At 38.9% G+C, this 26,889-nt stretch overlaps 1 protein-coding gene across 2 annotated transcripts in view; it reads left to right on the top strand.

The window, feature by feature from the left end:
- CFAP54 (cilia and flagella associated protein 54) overlaps window positions 1–26,889 on the top strand; it is a 307,392-nt gene that overhangs the window by 20,905 nt on the left and 259,598 nt on the right. For both annotated transcript variants that reach the window (XM_028166670.2, XM_028166668.2), the window contains exons 4-13: window positions 821–992; window positions 5,860–5,918; window positions 13,798–13,941; window positions 15,459–15,572; window positions 15,696–15,797; window positions 20,349–20,547; window positions 22,586–22,767; window positions 22,851–23,007; window positions 23,948–24,033; window positions 26,682–26,816. In XM_028166670.2, the coding sequence (XP_028022471.2) occupies window positions 821–992; window positions 5,860–5,918; window positions 13,798–13,941; window positions 15,459–15,572; window positions 15,696–15,797; window positions 20,349–20,547; window positions 22,586–22,767; window positions 22,851–23,007; window positions 23,948–24,033; window positions 26,682–26,816 (1,350 nt within the window). The remainder of the gene's footprint in view (window positions 1–820; window positions 993–5,859; window positions 5,919–13,797; window positions 13,942–15,458; window positions 15,573–15,695; window positions 15,798–20,348; window positions 20,548–22,585; window positions 22,768–22,850; window positions 23,008–23,947; window positions 24,034–26,681; window positions 26,817–26,889) is intronic.

The following is a 26,889-nucleotide window of genomic DNA, read 5'->3' as shown; positions in this document are numbered from 1 at the left end:
TTTAGCCGTAGTCCATATTCCTTGCAATGGTGTGGAAGCTCTCCATGTTCTGACCGTGGACCACCTCTACAGCCTAATTTATCTTAAACCTTCTCATCCAACTTTAAAAAAGACTTTCAAATCAGTGACCACAGCAAGCACCTCAAGCATTCCTAACACTGTGTGTGCCTGGAATGCTTTTCCCTCTGTCAAGAGCCTTGTCTTCCCCATCTTTGACTCCCTGTTGCTTAGAGTGTGGCAAACAGAGGTGGTCAACAAACATTTGCTGAAGGAATTGTGTAAATGGTAATAATTACATCTGAATTAATATGTTAACATGCCATTGTGGGGCTTTACAAAAATTGATTCAATTCTATATTCTTGGAAGTAGGATTTTGTACTTTTTTTTTTGCTTTTGAAAATTTTTTTGACTAAGGAAAGGTGATCTTAACTAAATGAATGCTTTGAAGAAACCTATTTTACCATGTTTCTTTCCATATGTTAGTCCAATAAGGCTGCTATAACAAAAATCCAGAGATTGGATGGCTTAAACAACCTTTATCGCTCACAGTTCTGGAGACTGGGAAGTGCAGGATCAGGGTGCTGGAAAATTCAGTATCTGGTGAGGGCCTGCTTCCCCCTGTGTCCCCATATGGCATACGGCGAGGTTGCAACATATAAATTTTGGGAGGACACAAACATTCAGTCTACTGACCTCTACTAATTTATTGAATCAATTAAGAAGAATCGTTTCCATTTTAGTTTTGTACATTTTAAGAAGTGCTTTCCTAAGTTGCATAAATGTTATTTATATTCTTTTTCTTTTCCTCATGTGTTTCAGTTTCATGCTTTAAGTGGCAGAAGTATTTGCAACTACCATCTGGTCTGTGACAGTGACACGAACCTGCCGAATAAAGAATCTGTGGCCCAGTGTCTGCATATCTTGTCCTCCTTAAGGCTCATCATGCAGGTGGCTTTGTCACAGGAGCAACTTTGCTGGATTATATTCAATGGTATATGTCAGTGTCTTTTATTTTTCACTGTGTCTTTCAGAAAGGTATTTAAATACTAAGTTTGACGGTGACTTGATTACCTTGTGATTTAAAACATGTTCATTTCCTCCTAGGGGCAAGATGGGAATAAAGATGCAGACCTACTAGAGAATGGACTTGAGGATATGGGGAGGGGGAAGGGTAAGCTGGGACAAAGTGAGAGAGTGGCATGGACATATATACACTACCAAACGTAAAATAGATAGCTAGTGGGAAGCAGCCGCATAGCACAGGGAGATCAGCTCTGTGCTTTGTTACCACCTAGAGGGGTGGGATAGGCAGGGTGGGAGGGAGGGAGATGCAAGAGGGAAGAGATATGGGAACATATGTATATGTATAACTGATTCACTTTGTTATAAAGCAGAAACTAACACACCATTGTAAAGCAATTATACTCCAATGAAGATGTTATTTCCTAATAGGATACTTGTGGGCTTTTTTACATTTTTATTACATTTCAGTTTGTCCTTATGAGCAGGGACTTATACAGCATGTCTGTGGATTTTCTGCTCAAGGGAGGGTCAGAGGCTGTGGAGATAATCAGTTTCACATATATACAAAATAGGGACCACAGTTAGTAAGTAAATATAAATGGGGAAGGATCGGAGGACAGGTTGGATTGTTTCTAAGCATCATCCATTTATTGGTCCTCTCCACGAATACTTTGGCCAATGACCAGGGCTTCCTATGCATCAACCTTCTCCTCCTACTTGTTTTTGAGTGAGGAGCTCTGAGGACATGCATGTATGTATGTGTATAGTGTATTCACATACATATATATGCATTGTACAGATACACATATATACATGTATACGCATTATATATGTCTCATGAAATGAATCTTATCTATCAAAATGCAGCATTTGTTTTTTCCTTTTAAGACTTACAATTTAAATTCAACTAAAATTCTCTTTAAAGTTACAATTTGAAATTACGATGAGTCACCTGATGAGTCGCCTACGGTATTGTTTTCTGGATAACATATTCCTAAAAGAAAAATAATAACAGTGTGTTCTGTGTGCCTAAGACCGGGGCAAAATAACTTGGAAGAAAACATATTGGATTTTCTCTCATCCATGGCAACTGACAGTACATTTCCTAGCCTTTTCCTTCCTTGCTCTCCCCAAATAATTTTTTTGACATTTTGATTGTAATTAGACCTTACATTTGCTACCAGAGATGAGGCTGACTCTGGAAGACATTTTTCAGTCCAGTGATTGTTAAGCTTTTGTGCCTCCTCATCCTCAGATTTGCCACGGCCATCTCTCCACCTGAATTGCTCACACATCTTGGCAGGGATTGAGCAGGAGCAGAGCTTCTGTACTCAAGAAGGAGTGAGAGGCCTGAGTCTCTCAGGGCCCTTCAGTCAGGCTTTGCTTGAAAGGTGAAAATGATGCAGCATGACTCCCTGTCTGAAACCCTTTTCAGATCACACACAAAACCCCCCAATATTCTTTTTTTTTTTTTTTTCAAATTTACCATTCATTCTTATATTTATTTATTTATTTATTTTTGGCTGTGTTGGGTCTTAATTTCTGTGAGAGGGCTTTCTCTAGTTGCGGCGAGCGGGGGCCACTCCCCGTCGCGGCGAGCGGGCCCCTCACTGTCGTGGCCTCTCTTGTTGCAGAGCACAAGCTCCAAACGCACACGCTCAGCAGCTGTGGCCTAGGGGCCCAATCGCTCCGCGGCATGTGGGATCCTCCCGGACCAGGGCTCGAACCCATGTTCCCTGCATTGGCAGGCAGACTCTCAACCACTGTGCCACCAGGGAAGCCCGCCCCCCAATATTCTTTTTTTTTTTTTTTTTTTTTCCCCAATATTCTTAAAAAAAAAAAAAGATTGAACGATTTCTGTATCTTCTACATCCTTTTTCTGGTGCGTGCTTTTTCCTTATACATATGACATCGTGTTCTAGATTTTATCCTGTTTCCTAAATATTTTTCACCTCAGCACTATGGTTTTAGAATCTAGCCGTGTTGCTATATGTCAACCTAGTTTGTTAACTCTGCCTGCTGAATTGTGTTTGGCAGATACCTATGCACCCGTAGGGATGGCCACCTGGTTTGCCCTGCCTCTCTAACTGCACAAATAATTCTGCAGTGAATATCCTCGCCTCTGTCCTTTTATAGACCTGTGTGAGAGTTTTCTGGGACTTATGCCCAGGAGTGAGGTTCCTGGATTGTGGGAGGTACATATACTTAGTGTCATTAACTGCTGTTCCTGTTTTAGTTAATTCATCTCAAACTTATTAAGTGCCAGGCATTGTTCTAGATGCTAGGGATACAGGAGTGGACGACAGACAAAAACCCTGTTCTCATGCTTACATAATGCTTCAGGGAGGTGATAAACAAATCAAAACTAAATGATGTATCAGATGGTGATGAGTGCTATGGAGGAAAATAAAGCCGAGAAAGGGGTTAGGGAGAGCACTGGCTGGGCTGCAATTTTATTTTATTTTTTTTTAAAGATGTATTTATTTATTTATTTTATTTTAATTTTTTTTGGCTGCATTGGGTCTTCGTTGCTGCACACAGGTTTTCTCTAGTTGCGACGAGCGGGGGCTGCTCTTCGTGGTGGTGCGCGGGCTTCTCATTGTGGTGGCTTCTCTTGTCGTGGAGCACAGGATCTAGGCACATGGGCTTCAGTAGTTGTGGCTCGCGGGCTCTAGAGCGCAGGCTCAGTAGTTGTGGTGCACGGGCTTAGTTGCTCAGCAGCATGTAGGATCTTCCCAGACCAGGGCTCGAACCCGTGTCCCCTGCATTGGCAGGCGGATTCTTAACCACTGCGCCACCAGGGAAGTCCCGGGCTGCAGTTTTAAGTGGAATGGCTGGGGTAGGCCTCACCTGAGATGAGATGCCGTTTGAGTAAACACCTGACTGAGACATCTGGGTGTTTGAGGGAAGGGCATTCCAACTGGGAGATTAACAAATGCAAAGAGCTTGTAGTTTTAAAACTTTGGAATTTAAGTCATGAAAAAATAAATTGACCTGCAGTCAATTTCTCAAAATACATTTGACCTTTCCAGTTAGACGTTAACCCTCTTTTAATTGGCTATTATACACACACACCCTTGTTTTTAAGATATTTAACCAATCTTGGTTCTTTCACAAAATCCAACTGGGTAAATGAATGTTGGATAACATCTGACATCTCAACTAACCTGAACCCAACTCATTTGAACCCTCAAATAGTCAAGATTATTTTGGTGGTGGCTATCTTAGATGAAAAAGAGTCACATGACAAGGCGGTAAACTCCGTATTAGGGATTTGGTTAAAAATTAAACAAACTTCCAAAGATAGCCTGAGAACGTAAAGATTTAGTCTGTGCTCCGTTTTGTACCCTGTACGCTCTCCATCGGGCTCCTGCCGTGGAATCTGTGAGCCATGCCAAGATCCTGAACCATCAGAGGAGGATTCAGTTATAGTCAGGATGCACTAGGGCTGCAAAGGTTAAAGACACATCTTTGAAACACAGAGGGCCCTTGTTATTCTTGAGGGCGGTCTCCCGGGGCTTTCTGAAATCCCGCAGCTCCCATTGCTAAATGTTTGTCTGGGCTTCTGGCTTACACCTGAATCACGTGTTTTGTGGAGAGTCATGTGTTTCCTATGCATATCCTTACTTGGTGACTTTTTTTTTTTTTTTTCCCCTAAAACCAGTTATACAGTCAGGTCAACAAAGCCAAGTAGAGATGAGAATGCGGAGCTTGAGCTCTTACTAGCTGAGTGGTTTTTTTCCCCCAGTGGATCTTACATGAGATAAACAACTCTCTGTCATGGGAGCAGGCACACGAAGACTGTGGGGGACTTGTATTCTCTGTGAACTTTCTGGTACTTTAAGTGTTTAAGATTCTATTCAATACTTTTTGGTCACTGATTTGTGTAATGTTTATTATACTTGCAGATGTATTTTAATCAAGGGTGTGTGTTTTGGAGCAGATGCTGTTTTCTCAGAAGCTTTTAAAGTTTAAACGTGAACATAGGATTTGGAATTGTTGAATTTTGGTGGTTATGAATTTTAGATCAGATATTTTATAGAAAATATTTACATTGCTTGTCATTATAATTACACGCCTTTTTAAAGCATGGTATTATACTGTCTTTTGGGTTATGTTTATAGCCCGATAATGTCCTTTGTATACAGAAGGATATATGGTGATGTCATTCCCCACTCATCCTCCAAATGCTGCCATCAAATGAGTCTTCTATCCTCATTTAATTAATGGCTTGATTTTAAAAAAAAAATCATACTTGAATGATCTTTAATAGGAGTTGGAAATGGCGTTTTTCATTAGAGTGCTTATGGGACGTACCTTAATAATGGGATACATATTGTATGAGACAGTGAATGAATATAATACAACCTATTATGCATTATGAGTTTTAAATTATGAATTTCCTTTTTGCGTATTGTGTGCCATCTGATTAAATGTGTATTCTAGTCTTATTTGGAGATAAATCTTCAGTTTTTCAACTGTGAGGAAACCATGGGAACCCATAACATTTTATATGAATTAATAAAACCACAAAGTACATAAATTATGCTACTAAAATACTCTTTTGTTCAATATATTTCAAAACTTAAACTGCCTTTAAAATGAGACTAAAAGATTCCTGTGTCAACATACTTAAAATATGGTCATATTAGTTCTTTCAATAATTTGGCTACAAGTTACAAAAAAGTTTATAATAATTATAGCTCTCTGGCCATTATCAGATTTTCTCATGAGAAAATCACTTGTTTCGGGAACTACCAACTTAAACTGCAGAAATTGGAATGTAAAATTTCATCATTTGACTGTAAAACATGTTAATCTTTTTCTCCATCTAGGTACCATTTACATTTACACCATTTGCAGAAAACTGATGATCATAGGTCACTCTTCTAAGGTATGGAATTTACTGACAAAATATCTTCCCCTGTAATTCCTGGCTTTCTTAAGACTTTTGTTAGCATTGCATGCTAAACAAAGAAAATTTGTGAATTATATAACAAAATTTAGTGAATTTACATAGGTTTACTGTTTTTAGTTTTCCTTTAATATGATCATGTAAAAATGTAGACAATAAAGTATTAATGAGAAGAAAGAATTTCTAAAGTTGATAGGTATTTCTCCAGTGTCCTTCAGTCTCTCAAATTAGTCATAACTTGTCAATATGTTACTGAACATTCATCTGATAACTATATCTCTAGGTAGGGTGGCCATACATTCTAGCTTGCCCAAGACAGTCCTGTTTTATGCCTGTTGTCCTGGAGTAATTATTAATAGTGCCTACTTTCACTTTTAAAAATGTGCTGGTTTGGATGATAAACTATGGTTAGCCTGTTTATGTCTTGTTATGGAGCTTGGACTGCATTTTGCTTGAAGAGCTGGACTGTACTTATGGTCCAGATACTAGTTGGGTGAACAAACTCCTAAACTCTGTCCCAGTTATGAGCTGACTTTGTCTTACAGTAAGATTCTCACTGACCAGTACTCACTGCTTAAAACTCGAGTTTTAGCTCGAGGAAGTGGCTGACACTTCCGTTGACTTCCTTACCATGTTGGTAACACTTCTGTCTGCAGGAGACATGTTTATTCCCTGCGTTCACTGTCTAGTCATTGGAATGTAGGCCAAGAAGGGAAAATATACTCTCCTTGAGACCATGCTTGAGTTCTTTCTGGCATTTGCAACACTACTACTTTAGTCTTCTCTATTGCATGCAAAACCTTGCTCTGAATATTCTAACGCTCGGGACAGATATTTTTTCCTTATTTCCTCAAAACACAGCCAAGTATCTTAAAAGTTGACAATGCTAAAAAATAGGTAGAAGCAAAGATATTTGCATGCTTAATGGGTAACATTAATTGGGTGTTCTCTCTCTGTTTTGTTCCTTGCATTTAAAAGCTCTATTACTGACCGTGACTTGAACAAACTCTATGCCAGCTTTTTGAGTGTGAATTAAAATGAGGGGAGACTGTCCCGTGTATAATGTAAATTTGGCCTACAGACTATTCCAATGATTCTCTATCCAGTTCCAGATGACTTCCTAAAAAGAATTTGCAATCTCCTGTTGCACTTGCTGTAGCAACAAATACTGCTCCGTGGAGCCATCATAGTTTGGTCTGCTTATAGCATTTGTCTGGCAAAACTTTGAAGGGCAGAGATGTCTGTGCCAACATTTAACTGTTAATGTTTGTACTTGTTAATGCTGAGAGAATTTTAATTTAACATGATAGTCATCTTAGAATAATTTCTGATTTATACCCTTTGTAGGACATCTTCTCTCCCCCTCATATAACTTGAGTTTCTCTCTGACAAAATAAGGAAGGCCTGAAGGAGGATCATTCTATGTCCCAATCTTGTGGGATGGGAGTGGGGGGAGTGAGGAATGCAAGAATTTGGGGGTGGTGGGTGGCTGTACAGTTGGCACTTTCAGATCAGGATGAAATTCTTTCAGTTTGTTCAGTATAATAAGTTTCAAGGAAATTAATTTTCACCCTGAAATTCACAAACCCTCAGCTGACGAGTTGATTCCTGAGCTGAGACTATAAATGGACTCGATGGGTCCATTGAATGGGGACAAGCCCTTGGCAGTCCAGCCACGTCTGAATCCTCCTGATTCTGTAGCTACTTTAGAGTTCAAGTCTGTTATAGCAAAAGACAGAAGGAGTAACGATGTGGAATCCTTAGGCTTTTCTTGGTGTCACCCCAGAGCAATCTAAAGTCCTATTCCTATAGGAGCTGGGAATTATGATTACCATGTGTTATTATTATTGAATCCCTACTCTGTGTTAGGTACTGTGTGAAGGGCTTTGCATACACAGTAATGCCATAACAGTCTTATGAGGTGGGCACCACCACCATCACTGTCCTTTGTTGAACGAATGCTTATCATCTCTAAGGTATGCTTCTAAGCACTTTCGCATATTATCTCATTTAATCCTCACACCAGCACTTTGAGAAGGTGCCATCATTACCTTTACCTTATAGACGAGGAAGCTGAGCCTTAGAAAGGTTAATTCGCTCAAGGTCACACATCTAGTTAGAGATGTAGCGGAGGCCAGAGCCAATGCCACCCTGTACTGCCTCTCAGCACCATTAGAATAAGGCGTGTCTGTTGGCATATCCCATGACCCACCCTATTATGGTTCATCTCTGCAAATGGAGGAGTTGTGTGGGAGCTCCTGATACAATGTTGAAATATTTTCTGACATGACTGAAGGCATCCTGAAGACCAAGACTGGCCAGGGCTTTCCCCCGAATGGGAAGCACTTTTGCGCTGAGGCAGGTCACCAGCATGAGCTTAGCGAATGGAGGGAGGGCAGTTCTCTAAGCCTTTCCCTAAAGACCTAAGACAGTTTGCTTTCCTTTATGGTAAAAGCTGTAGTTTCTTCTGAGGCATTTACAACTGTAGTATAGTACTCAGCAGACATTAAAGAATTCAGTAGAATCTGTTCATTCTAAGAAAATGTTGATTTCTGTTTCCCTTTACTATAAAACTGAAATAGTTTGGTAAAGTGTGTGGCTTCAACAGTGGTTGTCAGATCAGTCCACATACTGTTACATAAACTTCAAGTCCAGCCTTTGAAATACTTCTCAGTTGTTTTCCCTCAAAGGGTATGAGTTGATATAAATGACGCTGCAGTGCCATCCTGTGGCTCAGCTGATTAATTGTGTGTGTGTTTTTCCTACTTGACACCTGAACCATGCTTTTGCTAGGCTCCTATAATATGGTTTTTCGAAGTTGCTTTTTTTTTTTTTTTTTAAGGAAGACAGTAGTCCTGCTGAAATCATCAATTTTGTATTAATAGAAATAATTCTTTCTTTCAGGCGCAAGAAAAAATGCTACAAATTAATAGGGGTTTTTTTTTGTTTTTTTTTTGAAATGGCATTTCATCTTTAAAACCTGAATGATGGTTTCTCAGAGCCCTAAGTGGAATGATGGCTTTTCTCCTTTTTGTTATAGTTTCCCTATGTAGTGGGAAGAATCCTGCTGCACTTGGGAATCCAGAGACCTGAATTTCAGCCCCAGCTCTGTCACTTACAAGCAGTTTAGTCTCTTGGAGTCAGGTTACGTTACTTTTAAGGTCCCTTCTGGCACTAAAATCTGTGATTTAGGGTCTTTGATGTTAAGTCTGAGGCCAAACCCAGATATCATGTGAACAGCTGTTCACTGATGCTATTTTTACTTTGAAATGTGAAATTTCTAATACCAGGAATCCTGAGAGCTTTGGAAAGACGTGGATATAAAGGGGGGAAATTTATACATGGTTTAATTCCACCTCCCCCAAAATACAACAACCTGAATGTAAAAATCCACAATAAGATTTCTGTGCAGCAGATACGAGGAACTCAAGAGTTTTGATGACTGTTAATTCCCTATCAGTTGTGTGGCAAAATCAGCAAACAATGACAGCAGCAGCAACGAAAACAGCAATAAAGCGACCCCAGGCCAACTTAGTAGAGATATAGTGTCCAGAACCAGGGAGGGGGAGTTTCCTTTCACTGTGGTCTAGTTACACACTTTAAAGGGACTTTGGCAACCTGGAGCAAAGCCGTGGAAGACCAACCATGATGGGAAAGGGAAGTGCAGTCCTGGGAGGTATAGAAGTGCTTGGGGAGCTTTATCCTGGAGAGAGAGCTGGGGGAGAGGGCAGGCTGCATGGGTGCTTTCAGATTCATGGAAGGCGGTGATTTGCAAGTTGAGTTTTGAGTGGTCTTGTGCTGTTCCAGAAGGCATAACTAGGATGAATGCACCGGAGGTGTATCAAGGTGGATTGCATTTCAGATTAAAGAAGTTCATGTTTAGAATTTTCTTATGCCACATGGCATGTTCCTTGTTACTGGAGGTGGGAAGTCATGGGCAGGGAAGGTGTGGGACATCAGGTGGTGGTGCTGATGATGTTGGGGAGGGGATGAAATTAGATAGATTTTCAGCCCTTTTAGCCTGTGATTACCTGAAGTAGGTCCATGTTTAGCATCATGAACTGAAACTTTTCAATGGAGGTCAGTCAGTCAGCAAAGATTTGTTGCATGTTTACTACATGCCAGATAAAATTCTGGGGGCTGGGGATACAGTGGTGAACAAGACAGACAGGGCCCTTTCCTAAGGTGAACTTGCATTCTAGTGGGATGAGCTTACATTCCCAGCGGATAGCAAAGGATATTACAAGTCTGTGTCAAACCCCGCTCTGCTTCCAACAGCCCCCTTTCCTCTGGACTCAAAATTGACCAGACGGTGGAGAATTCTGGCTTTTCAGCCTCCTTTTTTCTTTTAGATGTCCACTGAGCTGCTTGCACACATGTTATACACATTGTCTTTGAGGGCTCCAAAGATGGTAATAGGGTCTGAATGTTACCAGTGTTTCATCTGTTTTTACTGTTAAATGCTTTGTCAGTCTGATGGGTTTGCTTTATACATGTGAAGCTCCTGGACCTTTTTGATGATTTGCCTTTTCACATTGGGTTTGACGACTATAGACTTATTTTTCCTTAATTATTTCCTCAGTTATTGAAGGCTGAATTTGTTATTGGAAGAGGAGCTTTCTTCTGTTGTCCAAATTTATTATCATTATTTTCTTGAGAATCTAGACTACTTGTTAACTCTCCCTTGGTTGTTTCTGGCTGACTTTAGGGTTGTTCAGTGAATGCATTTAATAGCACTTGAGAATATCTGCTAGGTACCTGGCACTGCTCTAGGTGCTGGGGATATAATAACAAAAAAGGCACTGTTCTTATTTTCAAAGAGATCAGAGTAAGGTTTCGGAATCACACACAGGAGCATATTAATGCAATTGGATGTGACATATATATGTGTATGTAAGAATCTATGTAAATTATATACAGTGTATAGATGCACATGTATATACATACAGCACAATTACAGGAGAGACAGAACTGAAGCAAAGGTCATTTCTCTTTAGGGACGTTAGAAGAGTCCTCTTCAACAGCTAGTTCTCTTTCCCCTGCTCTTACCCCCCTTCTCCTCTTCCTGTTCCTCCGTCTTCCCCATGCTCCCCCTTCCTCCTTCTTTGTCTTCAGTGTCATTAGCAAAGCTAACACTTAGTATGTGTTTACTGTGTTCTAAGCACTCAGCATGTATTAATGGACACAATCCTATAAAACAGTTACTGGTATACCTATTTTGCAGATGAAGAACCTGAGGCTCGTGGAATTTAATTGTCCAAGTACCACTGCTAATAGTGGAGGTAGAGTTTCAGCTCAGTCTTATGGGGAAGGAGAGAACAGAGTGAGCAGAGATGCATATTTGGACCATTAAGATGTTTTGTGGAATGGAAAGTATTTTGGACCAGCTTTAAGTATACTATGCAAGGTCAAGAGTAATGGGGATGGGGTGGGGGAAGGCAGGGACCAGGTTGTGAAGGGTGTTTGAATGCCCTATAAAGGAAGCAACCGCATAGCACAGGGAGATCAGCTCGGTGCTTTGTGACCACCTAGAGGGGTGGAATAGGGAGGGTGGAAGGGAGACGCAAGAGGGAGGAGATATGGGGATATATGTATATGTATAGCTGATTCACTTTGTTATACAGCAGAAACTCACACACCATTGTACAGCAATTATACTCCAATAAAGATGTTTAAAAAAAAAAGCCCTATAAAGGGTTTGACCTTTGTTATATAGGCAATAGGGAGCCATTGAATGTTTAAAGCACAAGAGTGACACAACTCAATATGCATTTTAGAAGGATAACTCTGGTGGAGTAAGGAAGATGCATAAGGAAGCAGAGTATTTAAGAAGATAAGGAGACAAGTGAGGAAGTATCCCAATAGTCCTGGGAGACTGCTTTGTTAAGGCTGATATTTCCATGGATAGAATTTAGAATTTGATATTCTGAGATACTTTGCTCATAGATTCTTATTTCCATCCCAGTAATAGTTCTAATGCAATATGTGGAGCAGAGACCAAATTTCTTCTAATATTCAGTCAAGTGAAGGGCAATACAGTCCATTTACCATTTAAAATTTTATTTTTTAAAAATTTTTATTGGAGCATAGTTGATTTACTATGTTGTGTTAGTTTCAGGTATACAGCAAAGTGAATCAGTTACACATATACATATATCCACTCTTTTTTTTTAGATTCTTTTCCCATATAGGCCATTACAGAGTATTGAGTAGGCTATACAGCAAGTTCTTATTAGTTATCTATTTTATACGTAGTAGTGTATATATGTCATCCCAATGTCCCAATTTATCCCTCCCCCCCTTATCCACTGTTGACCATAATTTTGTTTTCTACATTCATGACTCTACTTCTGTTTTGTAAATAAGTTCATTTGTACCCCTTTTTTTAAAGGTTCCACAGATAAGCTATATCATATGATATTTGTCTTTCTGTGTGTCACTCAGTATGACAATCTCTAGGTCCATCCATGTTGCAGCAAATGGCATTATTTTGTTCTTCTTTATGGCTGACTAATATTCCGTTGTATATATGTACCACATCTTCTTTATCCATTCCTCTGTTGATGGACATTTAAGTTGCTTCCATGTCCTGGCTAGCCTTTGAGGTTTTAGAATATTTTTTTTTTGGCTGCGTTGGGTCTTTGTTGCTGCACGCGGCTTTCTCTAGTTGTGGCAAGCGGGAGCTACTCTTTGTTGCGGTGTGCGGGCTTCTCATTTGTGGTGGTTTCTCTCTTGTTGCGGAGCATAGGTGCATAGGCTTCAGTAGTTGCAGCATGTGGGCTCAGTAGTTGTGGCTCGTGGGCTCTAGAGCGCAGGCTCAGTAGTCGTGGCACGTGGGCTTAGTTGCTCCGCAGCATGTGGGATCTTCCCAGACCAGGGATCAAACCTGTGTCCCCTGCATTGGCAGGTGGATTCTTAACCACTGTGCCACCAGGGAAGTCCCTAGAATATTTTCAAAGAAAGGAAAATATTGACAAAGTTAACTGCAAAATACATATCATCAAATAGTGTTTCCCAGTTTCAAATAGTGTTTCCCAGGGCTTTATGGGAAAAATATGTCCAAAAAGGATTATCACTGGGATTGTGGGGAAAAGTTCTTTAACTGTAGATAGAATAGCACAAGAGACTCTTACATATATTCCAACAGATGGGCCAATAACAACGGTGACCCTTCCCCAAAATTTTGTTTCAGTTTGTACCTTTGGAATAATTACACTGGTAATAGGCATTATTTATGGGCGGCTTACATTGAGTCAAAATCATCCTAGTGTGTCATGTACATTATCTCCTTCCCATAACAGTACTGCAGTGATGTACTAAAATACCCATTTTATAGATGAGAAAATTGAGGCCTGGAGAAGTAAAATGACACAGATACTAGGTGTTAAAATTGGAACTGAAGCTCAGGTCTTTTTGATTCTAATCCTGGACAGTTTCTACTAAGTATCACAGGCCCCAGATTGTAAGCCTTTTCTATTTTTCCCTACCCTGTTATGCCAGTTTATTTTCAGAATAATACATTGGTTTGAGACCGGCTAATAACAATTGCATTGTTGGAATTAGCTCCTAGACTACTGTTGACACTTGATAAATGTTAATAAAAATAAGCTGAGTTCATAGGATTTTAGGAGCTAAGAAGGAAGACATTCTAAAATGGCTAACTTGAGATTTTGAGTTCTTGAAATTATTCTTTTACTTTTAAATGCTTGTTTTTTTAGTTGACTCATTATTTGTGGTATTTTTAGTTTAAGTAGTCAGCATCTTGGGCTCACCATCATAATTTGATAATATTAAATGAAAATCGGCATTATTAGCTTAAAATGAAAAGACATTCTATTGTGCCCTTTTTCTGTCTCAGGCCTTGGAATATCTCCTGTGGGCCAGTATATGTATGGAATCCTCGGTCCCACTTCTGTCCATCAGGTACTTGACGTGGAGAGCTACTCTTTACACCGCTGTCTGCCAATGCTACTATGACTGCCAGGCTGGTATTCACGGAGAGGTACGCTACTTTTTAACTCTGAGGATGCCAATATTTAAAAATACAACATATTCAGCATTTTTTTCTTTAGATGAGCAGCAGGAAAACAAACAAGCAAACAAAACCCAAAGAATTGCAGTGAAGCAAAGACAAATGTCCCAGGCTTTATTTGCAGAAATTTGCCTGACTTCTCCATTCTGTTGGTCTCTCACTTCACTTTCTGTTTCCCCCTTTATTCTCTATTCACTTCTACCATCTTTACTCCTTTTCTGAATCAGATCTCTGATCTCTTCCCTTCCTCATTGTATTCTTGTATGCAAGCTACTTTCTTTACCTGTTTAGTTACTGTATTCCATGCCACCTACCATCCATTTGTCTTGCTTTTCTCTGATTTATTTAGTATACTCTATTTCTTATTTTTCCTCTTTTCCTATATATATTTTTGATTGAATATTTGAACTATAACTTAACTGGTTGGGGCTTCTATTGGCCTATGCCACACCTCTGTGCAAATGAAAACAGGCACTCTCGTTATGGTATGTGGTACTTGGCTTGTCAGTGGATGGGGTCTTGGTGAGAATTAGAAACAGGCACCCTTTCCTTTGGGCGAACCTATCCCTGCACCAGTGTGCATAGCTTGGTGAGTACAGGGTGGGCTGGATTTCAGCAGGAGAACAGCTTAATACAGCCCTTGTGGGATACTTTTTCTAGCCTAGGATACATTCTAGAAACTACTCACCATATATGCGTAGTTAGTTTTAGTGTACTAGTTGGTGGCATGTTTCTATAGCTATTAAATTTATCAGGGATCGAAATGTTTGCATAGTTTTGACCATTTGATTCCTATTGGAATTTTCTCTTATTGGAAAATGTAACCCTTTATGTTACTACTGTGTTCTAGAAGCATCTTCATGAAAAATCATAAATTATAAATAAAGTACTTCAAAGAACTAGTAAAATAAATTGCATGAATTGAACTTGTTTTGCTGTTATTGCTAAAGAATTATAATAATGGTGAACTGATTAAATAAGCTAGCCTGCTTCCTTTCCTCAGATATTAATACATACTTCCTATATGTTGGGTACTAGAAATCCCAAAATGAATAAGACCCTTTAAGGACCTCACAATTTAGTGGACAGTATGAATAATTGAATAGATTAATACAGCTTGTTTTGGTAGAAAGGTTAGAATTTGAGAAGAGCACTGAGGAGGGGTGTGTGTGTACGTGTGTACAATGCCAGAGAAGTGATCATCTATATGAAGCTGCTGTTTAGCCCAGAATTTGACTTTCCTTACTTTTTGAATTAATTAATAAAGTTAGTATATCCGACATTTTATTAACTTTAGATTTACAGAAATTAGTGGTGTATCTCGGAAATGATTAACAGGACAGCTACCATGTTCTAAAGAATCAGCATCAGCCTAGAGTTTAATTCACCAATTAAATCAAATGTCTGGGAGAATAAAGCATACTGTCTTGATACATTTTTAATCACTATAACTTATTATGAATTAAATTTATTTTAATTGCATGTAGGCATTTGCTCGGCGTGCTTTGGCTAAAATTGATGAGTTAAGGCAACTGGAATTAATGAGTTCCTCACAATCACAGGAAGAATCCAGAGGATATTATAGAGAGGCCACGATAAAGGTATAAAAATTTCATGAAATAAAAGAAATTTACTGTACTCTACAAATGATTAAGTACTTAATATTAGTAGCTGAAAAGTACATCCCATTATTACTTCATATATAATTCTTCTTTTTGAGGCAGATGGCAGTCATGATCTTCAAAAGGGGAGTATTCGAATCTAGAAGAAAAAACAAAAGTTTCTTTAGACCAAAGATAAGAGTTAACCTAAAGGAAGCACAAACTGTAAGTCTCAGAACGTCTTCTCTGTTTTAGACTCTTTTTGCAGTGCATTTGTGTTATACCTCTCTGTCTTTTAAGCCTAGACACTAAGTATTAAATCCTGCCCCCTAATCCCTGCACCAATGGCAAATAGAAGAATGCCTTCCCAATTTGGACACGGCCTTGCTTCATCCCTTTCTCAAAGCTTTTGTACCTTCGCACAATCCCAGTTTTGTAACATTAAAGGCCAAGAAGCTGAAGAGCCTGCGAAAGGTTCAAATGCACAGGCTTCTGAGTGGTGCTGCAGAGGCCTTTTGACCACTTGGTGTCAGCTTCAAAGGCATTGAGGATGGAGAAGAGGTGGAGGCACCTTTTCTTATCAGCTTCTGGTTTCTCCTTTGGGAGTGTTTAGGGTGTAGGTTATACTGGAGCAGCAAACAACCCCCATGTCTCAGGGGCTTAAAACAATTTATTTCCCACTGGAGTCAAACATTATTATAGTTATCAGGAGCTCTGCTCATGACCGATGCTCAGGGCCAGGTTGAGGAGCAGTCCTCATTTGGAACATTGCCGGGTCGTTCTGCCAGAGGGCACCTAAGAGAGCTCTGGAGGACCTCACACAGGCAGTGATGCTCAGCATGGAAGTGACAGCAGCCTCCTTTCTAACGTGGTCAGAACTCCTCACATGGCCCCTCTTGGCCACAGGTGTGTTTGGTCAACAGCACTAAGGGCTCCCAGGGAAAGGAGTGGGACATAGATATGCCTGTGGGATCCTCTGCCCTTTCTCCCTTCTGCCTTTTTCCTTCTCCCACTGTCTTCCCCCTGGCCATTCTGAATCTCAGTGTTCCTTAAGTCCCAGCTCTGTATTTCTTTGAAGTGTTCCCTGACCATTCTAGACAGTTGTAAACTCTCTTTTATGAGCTTCTTTGGGACTGAAAATGAAAGTGAGGGGGAAGAAGATGAGCACTTTCTGACAGAAGAGTAGTAGAATCTCAGAACCTGGAAGGAATTTTAGAAATCATTTGGTTCAGTCCTTTTCTATTACAGATGGGGAAAATAAAGCCCAGAGTATTTAAGCCAGCTGCTGGCAGCACCGGAACCAGAACCCAGGTCTCTAGCCCAGTGTATTCTAACTTCCCCAATGACTGCCATTCTCTTTCCTCATTTCTTCTTATAATATTTGAGAGGAATTCTCTTTTTTTCTTTTAAATAAATCATATTTAAATACAAATATTATTTGCACATGGTAGCTTTCTATTGCTACTTAGTGTCTCTGAGATAGATTGAGTACTGAGTCCAGGCATGTAGTTCATACCTCCTTTTAAATCATGTCCCTTACTGACCAGTGGTGTGTAATTGGTGGGGGTGGTAGCTTGCCAAATTATAGATAATTCCTTGGATGAGCTGCTGAATAGCCTGCATCTGGTATTGTTGAGTAGTAATGCTATAGTGTTTGTTAGAGAGCAGGAGGCATATTTTTGCAGAATGTTCTGCTTTAAATTTATGAAATCGTTTTACTGTTTCTACAAAAGAAAGTATTTCAGTGTGCATTAAATTCATTTTACAGAAAATTTCTGAGTTTGTAGGACAGTTGTTAACTCACAGTGAATCATTTTGACTTTCAAAGGATTGTTTTATGGGACTGCTAATTCAGACTTCTAATGATTGACCGTTTAGTGATTCATTCAATAAATATTTTTAAAGTACCTGCTCTGTGAACAAGATACGTAGAGGTTACCTTCTAGTGGAGAAATTACATAATAAATAAATAAGTAAATTATAGCTTGTGATAAGAATTAAGAAGGAAATAATGGTGGTGATTAAATGAGTTACATGTAAAGCCCTTAGACTGTTCCTGGCACGTGGTAGGTCCTCAGTTGTATGAGCTATTACTATTTTTCATTCATTCATTCAGTAGCCATGTATCGAAGGCCTACTGTGGCTCAAGAGTGGTGGCACATAGAAAAGATGAAGTCGAAATTCTTTTTTGAATGGCTTTGGAATAACAAGCAGGATTTGATTAGACAGAGAGAAGGGGGGAAAACATTCTAAGTAAAGGACAAGAGCGTGGACACAGCTTGGAAGCAAAAGTAAGCAACGACTTTTGGTAGACAGTGAGACAGTGAGAAACTGAGCTTGAATGGGGTGGATGTATTATGTTGGGGAATTAACATATTACATCTCGTGGCACCGATGTCATGGAAGCCATGGTGTTTAGGGTTGGAACTGACTGCGTGGGTTATATCATTCAGCTTCTCATCCATCTTGACAATTTAAAAGATGGTTTAGTATACCCTGTGCAGTACATGTACCAGGATTTGTCTAATACTTTTTATTACTAGTATTTTAGTTGTTTTCCTGTTCTTTGCTGTTATAAATATTGCTGTAATCAACATCTTCAGGTATATTATTTTTTCTTTCTTTTATTTCCTGTGGGAAAAATTCAAGGTGTAGAATTTGAATAATGTTACAAACACTTTTATTTCTCTTGATATATATTGCCAAATTGATTTCCGAAACGAGTACTCCAAGGTGACAACCCACATGTACCAGTTTCACCACAAGCTATTATCATTTTGATATTATTATTATTTCTTAATTTTTAAAATAATTCAGTTTTCATAAAGTGGCTTGTTTTAACTTTATTATTTTGATCCAACTTTCCCTTATATTTGTGTTTACTCTTTTTATTTTCTTTTCAGGTGAATTATCTTTTACAGCTTTGACCATTTATCTACTAGAGATTTTAATTTTTAAAATGTATTTGAATAGGCTCATTTTTTTTTCATTATGCCTACAGTTTTTTTTTTGAATTTTATTTTATTTTTTTATACAGCAGGTTCTTATTAGTTATCTATTTTATATATATTAGTGTATATATGTCAATCCCAATCTCCCAATTCATCCCACCACCAGGCTCATTGTTTTTATAGAGATTAATATTTTGCTTGTCATGCTTGACAATCCAGTGTTTTTTAAATTGCGTTAGCTTTAAATATTTTTTTGTAGATCTTTTAAATATTTATATTTTAAAATCTTTTGCTTGTTTTTCATCTATAGCTCTGATAAATCTATAGCCCTAGTTCACTTTTTGCTAGTTTTTCTAGGATATTTTAAAAAACAATTTCACTGTAATTTATTTGGGTTTTACCATTTCATTTTGAATGCTTCTAATTATTAGAAAGTGTATTATGCTGTTCAAATATAATTTTTTAAAGCTCTGTTTTAACCCATAGCAAACATCTTAGAGGAAACCCTGACATCTGTTTGTAAAGCAAGAGAGGGCAGGGCATGAAGCTTAAGCTTTACTGAGGTTTTTAACATATCAGTTAACCTAAGGGTTGAAAGCGCATAGAAGCTAATAAGCAGGGAAGTTTTTGTTTGGGGAAAAATAGTCCAAAGCAGCTTTATCCCTGCTTTTGCTTTTCCGTCTTTCTGACTTTGCCCCAGGAAGAGGAATGAAGCAAGGAAATCGTGGGAAATATGGATATCCTCTAACTGGACATGGATTCTAGAAAAGCCAACTAGAGCTACCTTTCTTGTTTCCTGGTAATCTAAGTACAGAGAACAGGTCATTTGTCAGAGAGAAGACTTAAGTGTGGAGGCAGGACATCTGCTTGGGGTGAAATCATTCTGGGCCGACACAAAGCACAGTGGCTAGGGATTCGCGCGCGGCTCTAACTGGCTCTGGCTTACTTGTATACAGCTGGTCAACTCTTCTTTAGAGTTAGCTACTGTAAGACCTGTTATTTATACTATAAAATAGTGTTTCAAATTTGGGTTTGGGGACCTTCTGCATTAGAATTTCCTCCAGTGTTTACTAAAAATGTCCCACCCAGACTCACTGAATCTCTGGAGATTTGGTCTGTGAATCTAAAAAGAGCTCCTGAGAGATTTTGAGGCAACCTAAGTTTGAGTATCAGTTCCTAAAGGCTGTAATGGAGGTACCACAAACCATATGGAGACTGATGTTGCCATTTATTAATAAACAGCCTTTTTAGGCTGCTTTGGAAACACAAACATATAAAGAGATGGCAACGTTTTTTTTTTTTTTTTTTAAATAAATTTATTTATTTATTTATTTTTGGCTGTGTTGGGTCTTCGTTTCTGTGCGAGGGCTCTCTCTAGTTGCGGCGAGCGGGGGCCACTCTTCATCGCGGTGCGCGGGCCTCTCACTGTCGCGGCCTCTCTTGTTGCGGAGCACAGGCTCCAGACGCGCAGGCTCAGTAGTTGTGGCTCACGGGCCCAGTTGCTCCGCAGCATGTGGGATCTTCCCAGACCAGGGCTCGGACCCGTGTCCCCTGCATTGGCAGGCAGATTCTCAACCACTGCGCCACCAGGGAAGCCCATGGCAACGTTTTTGATGTAATGGCAGCATGACATAACCTTTAATAGTCTGGAGTGACACCTCAAAAAATGAAAACCGTAAAAGCAGCCATCTCATCACTAGACCAACCACTCTCTCTTTTAGCGTTAATGAAGTGCACCTTACTTGTCTTCGCCTTATACTATCAAACATTGCAGAACTTTAAAAAAGTGAGCTGTATTTTTTTTTAATTTATTTTTTTATTCCAGTTGCCGTGGCCACGTACTGTCACAGAACGGTTGTTGGATGAGATGTTTGATAGCACTGCATCCCGGTTTCTGGCTGTCTTGGAGGCTCTCTCTGACTCAAACCAGCGAACACTACAAACTGGACCTGTTGCTACAGATGAAGTAGAAGTTCATGATGTTGTCTCAGAACTGTTTATAGCAGGAAAAGAACTTTTAATAAGTAAATATGTTGTTAAAATAGTACTTTATGGTAGAACATGAATAACAAAAATTTTAGCACGGTAGTCCAAACCTAAGAAACTGATACCGATTTTTATTGATCTTGAATTCAGCAACCTTGCTAGACTCAATGGATAATTCAAATAATGTATTAGTAGATTTTCTTTTGGATTTTTTATGTATACAGTCATATTATCTGTGAATAATGACAATTATGTTTCTTTCCAATTCTTAACCTTTTAATTTCTTCTTTCTTGCATTTCTTGACTTATTTTGCACTGGATAGGCTCTCCAGTAAAACATGGGATGGCAGTGGTGATAGCAGATATCCTTGTCTCATTTATGATCTCAGATGGAAAGCTTTCAGTATTTTATCATTAATATTGATATTTGCTGAAGGATATTTTTAGATACCCTGTTTGAGATTAATGAAGTTTCTTTTATTCTTGGTTTGCTAAGAGTTTTGTTTGTTTTTAATCCTGAATAGTTGTTGAATTTTATCAAAATCTTTTTTATGGGTTTATTGAGATTTATTGAGTTAATCGATTGGATTTGTCTTTTATTTCTATTAATGTGGTACATTACATTGATTGCTTATCTAATTTTTAATTACTCAATATTTTTGGAATAAACTTAATCTGGCGGTAAGGATTATCCTTTTGATATATTGCTTGATTTTCTTGCTAGTGTTTAATATTCTGCTTCTCTGTTCATGAGAGAGATTTCCTTTCTTATAATATCGTTTTTGGGTTTTGCTCTCAAGGTCATGTTTGCCTCATAATAAGAGTTGAGAGTTCTGCCCTCTTTTTCTATTATCTGGAGGAGTTTGTGTCAGATTTGTGTTATTTCTTCCCAAATGTTTGAATTCGCTGGTGAAGGCATTTGGACCTGGAATTCTCTTTGTGGAAATGTTTTTAACTATGGATTACATTTCTTCCATAGATATAAAATGATTTAGAATTTCTTTTCCTTTAAAGAAAATCTTCTGTTTGGTAAATAGTACTTTGATTTTATCTATATTTTAAAATTTTCATAAAATTGTCTATAACATCATCATGATCATCTAAGTGAGCTTAGGATGTGCGTGTGTGTGTGCACGTGTGCACCCATCTCAGGGCACGGAGCCTCTGTGCCGCAGTTTGGGCTCATCTTTTCCTCACAAGAAAGATACAAGATCTCAGAGGAGAATTCCCTTGACTTCCTTCACCCACACCTGAAAATTTACCTTCATCCACTGTCTGTCATTAAAGTGGAAGGAATGTTCCTTCTCCTCCTCTTTAGGTCTTTGGGCCTAATCTCTGCAAACTGCCCTTCATCCCTATCCAGCTTCCTCCCCTGTATTTCTTCCTCTTGTTAGAGTCAGATTTATTGAAGGAATTGTCTGTTTTCACTGTCCCAAATTCTTTCCTTCCTGCTTGTACTTGGCGGTCTTCTGTCGTGGACAGAGTGTCAGGGACAACCTCCTTCTTGTTCAATTTGAAAGTCAGAGTTTTTCTTCCCTTTGCTCTCTGTAGTATTTGTTGCTGTTGACTACTCCTTTCTCTTTAAACGCTCTCCCTGGCAGCCTTTGCTCCCGCGGCCCTTCTCTTACTTGTTGGGGTTCCTTGCTGTTCTGTCCTAGGCAGCTGTCTGTTGCCCATTTGGTGTGGATATGTAATGATGACTCTAAAGCTATATCCCTATTTGAGATCTCTTTTCCGAGCTCCCAGTCTGTAATATCTAGCTGTCTGTTTCACTAGTTAACTCTTGCTAATCCTCTCTTTTTGAGATTCCATGTTCCTCCCTCTGGGGTGGCCTTCCCTGACCGACCTCCTACTCCAAACCTCTGTCTGATGCCTTTCTTACTTGTCCGCACAGCACCAAGGTATTTGCCCCCTAAGATTCCTTGTTACCCCCACCTGCGTGCGAGCTCTGTGAAGGTAGGGGTTGTGTTTGCGTCTTTTCCGTTGTTTACCTAGCTTGGCAGTGTCTGACATTTAATATGTAGTAAACATTTCTTTGCACAAATGACATCCAAACCCCTCTCTTTCCTTTTCTAGTGTCAAATACCAGTGCAGATGGCATGCTTGATTTTCCAAAATCTTCTCTTCTGGAACTTATTATAAGAAGGAAAAATGTTATTTCTGTGGAGGCTGCCGTGAAATTTATAAAACTAGCTTTTACTTACGAGGAATGGAGTTTATTTGAATCTGCAGCTGGGCAGCTTATTGATTTTCTCCAGGTAATATATGCAAAATAATTACTTTGTTTTCATTTTGTTAACATGACATTGAAGTAATTAATTATGGGATATACTTTTCTTAGAGGCAGGATGATCCAGAGTCAAAGAAAGCAGAGAAAGATTTAATTCTTCTTATTGCAATAGAACCTTTAATCAACGTAAAGAGGAACAAAGGTTTGATCTTTCCCCTCGAAAACTACAAAGGAGGTCAAGTTTACGTTAAAAAAATTGCTCTTCATGGTGAGTATTTATTTGCATTTCTGAAAAATTAAGATGACTTTATATGCTCTCTACAGGTGAGGTGAGAGAAAGAATGTTCAAGGCAGAGGGAGCAGGAAGTGCAGCGGCCCTGAGTGAGAGTGTGCTTGATTGTTGAAAGAATAGCAAGGAGGCATGTATGGTTGGAGTGCGCTAGTGGTGGTGCTGGCATTTGAGAATGCGGTAGGAGGTGAGCTCAGGGAAATAGCTGGGTGCCTGGTCTTGCAGGTTCCTAGGCCTTGTAAGGATGCTAGATTTTATTTTGAGTCATGGTTTTGAGTAGAAGAATGAGGCTCTACTTAGCTGCCGCCTTATCAGTGAGAGGCCAGCAGGGCAGCAAATCAAGTCTATCAGTTCACTTTGGTAAGGGAGGGTTTGGTGGTCTCCTCTCTGTTTCCAGCATGCAGAGTTTTCCATTCTAAAACTTTTTACGTCTTAAAAGTCATTGTGTATATAATTGAAAATCTGTAGCCTCTGTTTTTTAGAGAATTATTTAATCCTATACTTTTATGTTTTATCATCTCTTCTTAAGGCACTGAATGGCTGCTAAATTGTGGTAAATAATTTGTACCAAGTAATGATGCTTTTTTTTTCCTTCTAATGGTTTCTGAATAGATACCTTTGTTATTTTTATTTCAACTGCCCTATATGTTTTAATATTATAAACCTTCTCAATTCCATTATGGACATAGTTGGCATACAGATTACAGATTAATGAAAATATTAATAGTCCATTTTAATTGAATTAGAGCCTACTTAGGTTAGTTTTCACACAGAAGCATTTAAAGTGTCTTATTGATATACTATTTGCCCAGATATCATTTATGTCACTTTTGTAGAATTTCTGTGTTTCTATGCCTTTTCTATTTGAAATTTTGTAATGAAATTTTTTGTTTCATTTTCCTGTATTTTATAAATTGAGATACTTCTGTGAAGACTTGTGGATATTCAGAAGACATTTTCCATTTGGCGGCAACCTTGTATTCCTGTGTCTGTGGCCCTCCACAGGTGAAAAAGCTATTTTGGATAATTTGTAATGGTGTCAAAGGAGGATCTTTTACTTAATTTAAAGCCAGATTTAAAAATCACAGGAATTTTACCTTGCTGAAATTCTGTATTGTTTAATCATTAGAAGAAGAGATCGATTTATATCCTGACTTGTAATTTTAAATCTGTTTTTATTATTGTCATCATTTTGGGCATCAGTCTCTTCCTTCTTGGGAAATTCCAAGGCTAGCTGTATTTCTTTTTCTTTTTTTGCCAGATTTATTCTTAAATGTAAGACTCGTTCTACCATCTATTTTCTCTAACATATGATTTTCTTATTTTTTTCTTGTATATACGTATAGTTTTTCTTCTTTCTTGCATTTTTTTTTAAACATCTTTATTGGAGTATAATTGCTTTACAATGGTGTGTTAGTTTCTGCTGTATAACAAAGTGAATCAGCTGTACATGTACATACATCCCCATATCTCCTCCCTCTTGCTTCTCTCTCCCACCCTCCCTATCCTACCCCTCTAGGTGGACACAAAGCACTGAGGAGGCTAGCTATATTTCTAATGATGAAGGAAATGAGGCAGTGGTTTTAGTGAGAGTTAATATTCTTAAAATACTGCTTTCCAGTCCCTGAGTACAAAGCCTGGTTATTATTTGGAGTCACTTAGCACACAATGGCCAGTATTTAGAAATGACGATTTGTGGGTATGGATATTTAAGCAAAACTAGTACAGCACTAGTTTTAAACTGAATTCCAGGGACCACCCCCAGAGCTTCTCTGAGGCTCCTCAGGAGCCAGCTTTAGGTCGTAACACCCTAAGCTGTTCCTATTAGTTTCTGTATACAATGTTGAGATTCTGAGGGAATTTCCTTGGAAAATTTGGTTTTACTGTTATAAAAAAATGTTTGAAAACCACAGTTATAGAGCATTGTATTAACTATTGTTCAGGCAAGTGAAACACAGTAAGGGACTTGAGAAGTTCCACTCTTATAATATTTTCTATTCCTTCATTTATTAGTTTGTTATAACCTGTGACAGGTGTTTAATTTTTGAAAGAAAGGTATTTGATAGCAAATATACTTATTATAGTGGGCAAACCAAACCAAAAAATTCCAATCAAGGCTGAAAAGCGCATGAAATTTTCATCTTTCTGCTTTTTAAAAAACCATGTGTATCTTAGTTCAGTTAATTCAGTAAACATTTTTTGAGCTCTGTTATGTTCCCAAGCACTGTACTAAGGTACCACGTATGCGAAATAAGTCTTAGAGCTGCCCCAAAGGAGCTCGAGGTTTAATATATTTTAATCATAAACTCATTATCTTTCTAGTTCATACATAATGAATAACTTTATTTTCCTTTTGGAAAGAGCCAAAGTAACTGAACTGAGAGGAGATATACTTGATTTGGGTCATCTGTTGATATCCAATGTGATGTTTGGTTTAGTTCCTTCATGTCTCTCTTTTCTTCTTTTCCATAACCTTTCCCAGCTCCCCATTTCCTCTCCCCTTACTAGTTTCTCCACCTCTCCATTCTTTATTAGTATTTATTTATTTATTTATTTATGGCTGTGTTGGGTCTTCGTTGCTGCGCGCGGGCTTTCTCTAGTTGCGGCGAGTGGGAGCTACTCTTCGTTGCGGTGCGTGGGCTTCTCATTGGGGTGGCTTCTCTCGTTGTGGAGCATGGGCTCTAGGCGCACAGTCTTCAGTAGTTGTGGCACACGGGCTCAGTAGCTGTGGCTTATTGGCCCTAGAGCTCAGGCTCAGTAGTTGTGGCGCACGGGCTTAGTTGCTCCGCGGTATGTGGGATCTTCCTGGACCAGGGATTGAATCATGTCCCCTGCCTTGGCAGGCGGATTCTTAACCACTGCGCCACCAGGGAAGTCCCTTCTTTATTATTTTAATACAGAAATTTTAAAAAGAAAGAAGTATATACACACTTCAAATCTGGATGAAACTGGTAGGTTTACATAACTTGCCTGAAAGTATTTGGAACTGTTCTTTTTAGGCCAAGTAGCTTAGAGCCATTAAGAGTGAGGTCTCTAGAGCTAGACTGCTTGGGTTTGAATCCTGGCTCTGCTACTCTCTTTCATTTTATCTTAGGAAAAACCACTTCATCTTGTTGTGCTTCAGTTTGCTCATCTGTAAAGTGGGGATGATAGCAATAGTACTCACTTCATAGGTTGTTATGAGGATTAAATGAGCTGGTATGTGTCTTAGTCTGTTCGAGCTTCTATAACAAAGATACCATAGACTGGTTGGCTTATGCAACAAACATTTATTTCTCACAGTTCTGGAGGCTGAGAAATCCACCTTCAAGGCGTCATCTGCCTCCTGGTTCACAGATGGCTGTCTTCTTGCTCTGTCTTCACTTGGCAGAAAGGAGTCTCTCACTCTCTTTCTGGGGTCCGTTTTGTAAGGGCACTATTCTCATTCATGAGGGCCCCACCCTCATACCAGTTGCCTCCTAAAGGCACCTCCTAATACCATTGCTTTGGGAGTTAGGAATTCAATGTAAGAATTTTGAGTTGACACAAACAGTCAGTTCACTGCAGTAAGTATCAAGCTCTGAGAATGTTGCCTGGCACACATTAAATGTTGTATACCTATATCTCTATATCTTACTGTTCTTATCAATTTACTTTACCACTTTTGTTTTCAGAATGCTCAGCCTGATAAAGAAATCGTTGTGGACATGATAATGTTCCTATGGCAGAAATGCAAAGTAGGAATTCAGCGGGTCAATGTGGCCAGAAATGACTATGCAAAATTCACCCAGAAAATCAGTACTAATAAAGTATTCCTTTTTGTTTCTCTTCATATGCTTTTTGTTATTGCTAATTAAATTTGTGATGCACATTTCAAACCTA

The sequence above is a fragment of the Balaenoptera acutorostrata genome, chromosome 11, assembly GCF_949987535.1.
Source record: "Balaenoptera acutorostrata chromosome 11, mBalAcu1.1, whole genome shotgun sequence".
NCBI classification, from domain to species: domain Eukaryota; kingdom Metazoa; phylum Chordata; class Mammalia; order Artiodactyla; family Balaenopteridae; genus Balaenoptera; species Balaenoptera acutorostrata.
The sequence above is the reverse complement of the archived record's forward strand: the minus strand, read 5'-3'. Positions and strand labels throughout refer to the sequence as shown.